Consider the following 8,402-nt stretch of genomic DNA (forward strand, 5'->3'; position numbering starts at 1 on the left):
TCAAACTTATGCTACAGGGGTCATGTCAAACTTATGCTACAAAAAGCTAATTCATGGTCCATAAATTGAAACAGGCTGATTTGAATATTAAAGAGTTATTGACTGTGTACAAAGGTTACATCCGCCCTATATTAGAATATGCCATTGCATTGTGGAATAACAGCCTCACTGTGCTACAGATATCCCGTCTAGAAGGTATGTAAAAACGAGTTTGCCATTCCATCCTTGGGGGGCAGTATACGACTTATGACTGTGCGCTCAAATACCTGGAGCTTGAACATCTCAGTGAATGTTGGAAGTCATTGTGTATTTGCTATGAAAGCCAGTAAGAATGATATTTTCATTCAGCAACTGGTTTCCACGGCTAAGCTCTACTCACACCATGCGACTTAGAAGGGACAAAAGATATGGACATCATGGTATAACTACAACTAGATTTATAAAAGCTCCCCTTCCATATCTCACAGGCTTACTTGAATCTATCTAATAATAATCAAACCAAATATAATTGGAATTTTTAACACAGTAATTAATAATTTTTTTCATTGAGTCTTATACTGTCCTCCTAGCTTATTAGGTACAGTAATTCTATTTTTGTATTTGACTTGGTTTTTTTTATTTTTGTAAATAAATGGGGTTTAATCTGTTTATGTATGTGACTCGGGTTTGTATTTTTTAAATTGATGTTTCTCTTTGGCTATTTGTGAAGAGTGTCCCCAATTCAGCTTTTAGCTGGTAAGGAACTCTATTTTGCCAACTTGATTTTATTTTTTTTGTAAAATTTTGAATAAAGATACCGAGATATTATTATTTTGATAAAAATCTGATTGTTTATTTGATTGCACAAAGATTTTTGCTCATTTTTAATCATGTTTTCTTTTAATTCTGATCTGGCTTTTGCTTTCAATGTAAAGCACACAGATGTTTATAGAAATCTGCGCTATATAAAAATAATTAAATAATAATAATTTATTATTATTATTACTATTATTGTGCACTATTAAGTATAACTTTTGGAGTGGACCTACAGCTTGTCATTAAGTTTTCATCATCAAAAGGTCGACCATCATAGGAGAGTCTCCTATCAGGTCACGACATGACTGAATGTAATGTTTAAAAGCCGGTACAAACAGCAACAGCCGTCAATAGAATTCCATAAAATAAGATACGACAATGCTTCATACTATTAATTGTATTCATGATCCACACAGACAACCATCAATGATCAGTTGACTGGTACTGCATTAGATAAATGCGCACATGCAGCCTGCACAGACAACCATCAATGATCAGCTGACAGTACTGCATTAGGTAAATGCGCACACGGAGCGTGCACAATGTATATACCAGGCTTTAGATAAATGCTGACGTATCTTACCGTGTGAGAAGTCACCATGACAATGAACTTTGTATTTGTAGAGTGGAGATGGCCACCTCTCAGAGGAGGGTCATTCATCTGGACAGAGCCAACCATTAGAAGACAACCACTGTGGAGGAAACATGATTGTACTATTAAAGACCTGCCTCTAGTAGATATCATCATTGATGAAGAGGACTAATAGACTGTTATTTTAGATCATATCATATCATTTATTCCATCAAATTTCAAATTTACAAGAAGAAACATAAAAATACAAAAAAAAACAAAAAAAAACAAAGACTACTTATCAGTACCTGGTAGGATTGCTCAAAAGATTAAATTATTTTATGTCAAAAAATTCTACTAAAGTCAAACTCGCCTAAGTCGAAAAATTGTCAAAGTCGAAATTATTTTCATGTCACTTCATCTTCCCTATATTTACAATGGGTAATATTTGTTCTAACTCGAATAAATTTAAGTTGAATATTTTACATGCCAATTTGATCTGTTTTCCATTAATTGTTAGGTCGTAAGTAGAAATGGTGACGTAAAACTTCAATCATTTTAAGCTGTCGCTGCTTTATCAACATCGCTGTGAACGTCAACAAGTGACTCATACACTTGGCAATGCAGAAACTCACACACTAAGTAAGCCTGATAAGTGACTCGTGTTTACATTACATAGCGGTACATTGTCTAGTTTATTTTACATGCGACTCAACCCACATTCCTCACTACTATTGTTCAGACATGTGGTAAAGTCAACAAGCGACTAATGTTTAAGCACTGTTTCAGGTTTTGTTAGTTCTTTTTTAAACAGAGTAAATTAAATTTTATTGTAAGATACGTACATTAATTGTATAATTAATGTCTTGTGGACAAATATGCTGGTTTTATCTTCATCCCAATCTTTGTTGCATACAAACTATCTGCAGAGCATCGCCTGCTCTCCTCGCAGTGCAGCGAGAAGAATTTTTGAATGGTCCATTTTGCAGCAGGGTATACACATCTGGTTTACTTACAATTAATACATGTGTTGAAATATATATATATAATAGACTTTCATCTAGTAATTGTTTGGTCTTTGGGATTTTCCAACCAAATTTATCATATTTAATACCCACATTCCTCACTACTATTGTTCAGCATGTGGTAAAGTCAACAAGCGACTAATGTTTAAGCACTGTTTCAGGTTTTGTTAGTTCTTTTTTAAACAGAGTAAATTAAATTTTATTGTAAGATACGTACATTAATTGTATAATTAATGTCTTGTGGACAAATATGCTGGTTTTATCTTCATCCCAATCTTTGTTGCATACAAACTATCTGCAGAACATCGCCTGCTCTCCTCGCAGTGCAGCGAGAAGAATTTTTGAATGGTCCATTTTGCAGCAGGGTATACACATCTGGTTTACTTACAATTAATACATGTGTTGAAATATATATAATAGACTTTCATCTAGTAATTGTTTGGTCTTTGGGATTTTCCAACCAAATTTATCATATTTAATACGTGTTTGCTTGATGGCCATGCAAAAATCAATTATTAAATGTTAGTTTATCAAATATAAATATGATTTAGCTTTAATTTAAGTAAATTGACTGATTCCTCTTTATACTGTATTCAAAAGAATGGCATAGAAGCAGTTAACAAAACATTTAAACAAACATACTGTAATAATTGAAGAATTAATGCAATGTGTTGGTACTCTGAAGAATACTGCTTTCAAGGTAAGTTTAGGTAGCCTAGGCCTTCACTTCTACAGTACTAGGCCAAATGTGGGATCAACATTGTGCGTGTACCGTCCGTGCGTGTTAATGTGTTCCGGACTCTGTAAGGCCTAACTCTCCAAGTCAAGTTGCTATTGTGATATAACTAGAATAAAATTTGATTTGTTTCAGTCAAATTTAATCTAAGTCGTACTTATATAGACTTAAGCAAGTTTGACTGTATATTACAAACATTTTCCAAACTAACAGCATGTCCAATGCTATGAATGGTCAATCAAAAAATTATTTTTATCAACCCTGGGTATGAGGTATCAGTTAAACACTAACACTACAACATCATTACTATATTGCCAATGCTACAATCTCCATTACCACAATCATCAATCGATATGCAAGATAATAATACAAATGTTATTATATATTACCATTACAGTATTTATCTTTATATGACAGAGTATACTACAATACTTTTTAGCACTATAATTATATTACATTAATATGTTTATATGATTTTATCACCATAATAATTGAGAATTAACATACAATCATCAGATCATTTTGTGATCATCAGCATCATCATATTTGCTCTACAGATTTAACTTTTTAATAATAATCAATAAGATTACAAATAATAATAAAGATGATTGAAATAATTTTAGTAATTTATCATCATGACTATGAAAATGGGCTCATTATAACGATCATATGACAACATGGCAAATTGCCACATTTGCAAAATAAACATAAAATGTTCTTCAATGTATAATTGTGTACTCTTTCTCTGATAATAATGATAATAAAAACTTTATTTAACCTCAGTAAACAATTGATCACCTGATGTATCGCATAAAAGCAAGGTATAAGTTGTGAAGCTTCAATTTGTTTTAACAAAATTTTATAACTTTGTTTTTGTCTGTGTTTCAACATTGCCCATTAGGTGGATATAACTTTATGGCCAAGTGTTTGTTTACCATACTCTTTCTCTGATGATGTATCATATAAAGGCAGGGTATAACAAATACCAATTGTAGCCGGGCTTCAAATTGTTTTTTTTTTTCAATTTTTATAACCTTGTTTTTGTCTCAATGTTTCATTTTTGCCCATTAGGTAGTTTTCTATAACCTTTATACTCGAGTGTTTGTGACAATTTTGTTATTAATCACTTGTCACTCAGACAAATTTTTATATTAACTACCAAATAAGTTTTTATGGAACCAATTTATCATATCACATGACAAATCTAACCAATCAAAATCAGCCTATGGAATGCCCATGTCTGTTTAAAAGCAACAATCACCCAGAAACACAATCTTTCAGTTGGAAACCTTGCTGAGTTCCTTGCATCCAATATTTCAAATTTATAGTGAATATTACAAAAGTAAGTATTTACATTAAGTTGTAATATAATGATATTAATAATATAATAGTTCAACACTATGAATGGGAGTGAAAAAAATCATAAAATTCTTATGAGGTCATATTAACACAGACATTAGAACTTTTACTGAACCGCTCAGCCACTCATTACTATCATATTGTAATCTATAGCATTACAATCCCAGTACTCCCAGGATATGAAAATATTTTTACATGATTTAAAATTTGCAGGTTATATTTAAAGAAGGCTACAAGTAAACTATATTAAACTATCTGCTTTAAGAGACTTCAAATTCCTAAATCCTTAAACTGCCTCTATAGTTTCTGTTTGGCTTGTCTGAAAGACTGGGTTAAGACGAAGTGTATGTTGACTTGCTCAAAATCATATTCTACTCCAGAGGGTGGACCTTTCACCAAATGTCTTATTAGAAATTGAACAATTTTCGAAAAAGGTTAAGATAAAATGCATTTGTGTAAAATGGAGAGGCTAAATACTACTGCCAGAAATGCACATCATCTATCCATGGTCTTGCCCCACTATATCTTTGTTCGCTCATTGACGAACATGTTGCTTCCCGTTCTACTCATTCTTCTCAATCCCTCACACTTGTTACTCCACGAGTCAAGCATATTCGTACCGGTGAACGCTCGTTTTGCTTTTCTGCTCCTAAATTCTGGAACTCTCTGCCACCACAATTACATATCATCTCTGATCCTGAATTATTCAAATCCAGACACTCCTCTTCAAATACCTCAACTTCTTTCTAACATCTTCCAGGTCCGCTGACAAGCCAGTTTTTGTTTGCTTTAATAGGTTTTAAAAATGTGTATTACTATTATTATTATACTGTATTATACATTTAATATGTTGTGCTCTACTTGTAGTGACCATCACAAAAGTTTGCTGATGTCTGCAAATCACAACCTACATTCAGTGGAGGGCATGCAATCGACAGTGATAAAGATGAACAATCAATGACCCCTTTACAGATGTCTGCATTACACCCTCCACTATGTTCCATTCATAATAAGGCTCTACAATTTTTCTGCTATGTTTGCAATATTCCAATATGTATATGCACTGCACAATTACTGACCAAAGTGTAGGGGAAGGCAATCACGAACCTATTAGAATTTCTAAAGCGTTCCAGAAATGAGGGCAGCAGATTGTATGACATTAAGTGGAGAGGAATCTGTGACCCAAAGTCAGACAATTGTTATCAAAGTAATTAAAACTGATGAATGTAATGTACATGCAAATCAACTAACGGCAACATGGACACAGCCTACAGGAGAAACCTACGTCACACAAGTTGAAGACGATAACAAAGGAAATTATTTTGTGAGAGGAAAATTCACAAGTCCAGGTGTTTGTAAACTAGATGTGAGTGCTGATGGTGAACCAATCAAGCAGTCACCAATGATAATCAAAATAGAGAAGGAAGGATTAGTAAATACCATTCAAGTACATGTTGATAGAAATCTTAGTCATGTAGTAAAGCATGGCGGTTTCTTGCTAGTTTCAGTATTTATAAATGAAATACTAGTATACAAGCAATCAGGAAAATATATTGGTACAGTTATACTACCACAAGGTGTGGTAGTTGACAGAATGTACAAAATGAAGAATGGTTCCCTAGCATTCAGTGATACGTATACATGCATCAAAGTATGCGATATGAATGGTCAGGTGATCAAATCAATTGGTCAGGGATTACTTATAGATCCATCTGGTATTCATGTGCATAAGACATCAAATATTGTGTATGTAGGAGATAGATATAGAGGCTGTGTGTTAATATTTGACATTGGTAGTGGAGAGTTCAAAGGAAGCATTGGGTCACAATGCAACAGAGGTCAAATGAGTGGAGTCATAGATGTTACTATTACAAATAAAGGACACATTCTTATATTAGAGTATGAAAATAGCAGATTGCAATTATTTGACAACAAGGGAAAGTTCATGAAAGTCCTTGTTGGAGCAGGTGATGAGAATGGTAAGGTGAGGTATCCAGGTGGAGTAGTAGTTGATGAGGATGACAACATCATTATATCAAGCCGTCACAAACTACAGCTCTTCAGTAGTGATGGAAATTACATTAAAAGAATTGATAAACCAGAAGATGGAATCAAAAGACCATATGGATTATCAATTATTTCATATCATCCAAGGAGTGTAGCAGTTGTAAATAATGGTGACAAAACCATAAAAATATTCAATTATTAAGATATTTGATGGTCTGCTGCCCCACATGTGTTCCTTTGCATTTTAAATGCGAATCCCTTTTCTTATAATTGATGTGAATACTTACACAAAGATACTGTAACATACAAATTAGTTATATGGAAAACTGAATTAGTATTTGGTGTATGAAAATATTTTCGACAAGTTTTGCAAAAGATACAAAGAGAACCTGGAAATTCTGCAGTGAGAAATTGAAATCCATGCTCTACTACAGTATACAGTTCATCATTTTAATTGTTATATTTTTGGCATACTGTTTTTTTTAAATTTTTAAGTTTAAAGTTCTATATTGTTTTTTGGGGATGGGATAAATGTTTGAATTGTTTAGGAAGGGAAGAAGGGTACCTGAATAATGTTTCTGAAAATAAGGGGTAAAGTTTAGTTCAGTTGTATTTGTGAGGAGGGATTACATTTGAATTATCAGGGAAGGAGGAAAGGATTAATTTACATTGCTTTGAATTAGTTGTAAGTTTAGTATTTCATTTCATTTATTTATTCGACCAATACACATTTACAAAAGGTACAGTACAACAAAAATTATGGTCAGGGGCAGCTTAAGCAAAATTTTACTATAACTCATTGAGAGTCAGCTGTCCTTGTAATGTTTTAGATGCACCTTTGTTTTTTTCAAAGTGTGCCACTGAAGTAAATGTGTAAGTCCAAATAAATAAATATTATTATTATGGTCTGCTGCCCTCAATAAAAAAATCAATGAATTAGAAGGATATTTGAAGTTAAAATATAAGAAAATGGGAGAATGGATGAAGCTATTAAAACAAATTTCAATTGGGTCCATAAAAAAGAAAAAACAATTTAAAAAAATTGATATTTGATTTTGTCGTCAACATTATTGCAATACTATGGTTGCCTGGTTTAGTATTTTGGAATGAAAAAATGCCATCTACAACACTTACAAATCATTTTAAGAAGGTATGCAAATTGTTGGTGTAATTCAGCATGTGTATTTAAAAAAAAAAAAAAGCAATAAATACAAAAGTAAATACAGAGCCTTGACATTATGCCATGATCCTGCAAAGACACCAAAAATCATAAATTAAAACAATGTAGTCCAATTTGTGGTTTATAAATAATAGAAAAAAAAAATATTTTAAATGGTAGCCAATGAAATATAAGGCTATAATCCAATTATTAAAAAAAAATGGTTTACTATTTAAAAATAATTGGATTATACAGTTACAAAACCAGATTAAAACTTTTTGATCATAAAAGGCTATAATTTTTAAAATTCACAAGTACAGAGTGTATATAGGAGAGTATATTATTTTTTAAGAAGCAACTGATCCACTAATGATGCGGCATCCAAATTACATTGTAATAAGTAATAAGTTACGGAATTCCTTAGCCTAGCCAAGATATGGGAAATCCTCAGATTCTGAAAACAGTCTTCAATCGATAGATGCCTCAAATCATTATATTTAGGCTGGAATAGTGAAGCATGTATTTTTAGGCTGCGAAAGAACACTGTATGAATTTTCCTTTGTATACCCAGCTAGACAAACATCACAATAATGATCGTATGATCAATGGCTGGTTTTTTTACAAAGTGGTACATTGTAGTTGGTTTTAGTGCTCTGCATGACAACTTGCATTAGCCGTCATCCTGACTAGTTTAAAACGCTTTCAGCAATGCAAATTGCGTTAAATCTAATAATTAATACTAGTTTATTA

The 8,402-nt window shown here is 32.4% G+C and overlaps 1 protein-coding gene across 1 annotated transcript; it reads left to right on the forward strand.

Annotated features, from left to right (window-relative positions):
• The first annotated feature begins 4,415 nt into the window (after positions 1-4,415).
• On the forward strand, positions 4,416-8,402 carry LOC117107029. Its single transcript, XM_033248545.1, has 2 exons — positions 4,416-4,469; positions 5,354-8,402. The coding sequence occupies exon 2, from the start codon at positions 5,622-5,624 to the stop codon at positions 6,693-6,695; it is 1,074 nt and encodes a 357-aa protein (XP_033104436.1). The 5' UTR covers positions 4,416-4,469; positions 5,354-5,621; the 3' UTR covers positions 6,696-8,402.

The sequence above is a fragment of the Anneissia japonica genome, unplaced genomic scaffold, assembly GCF_011630105.1.
Source record: "Anneissia japonica isolate Jap-2015-1 unplaced genomic scaffold, ASM1163010v1 scaffold9291_len582782_cov165, whole genome shotgun sequence".
Taxonomy (NCBI): domain Eukaryota; kingdom Metazoa; phylum Echinodermata; class Crinoidea; order Comatulida; family Comatulidae; genus Anneissia; species Anneissia japonica.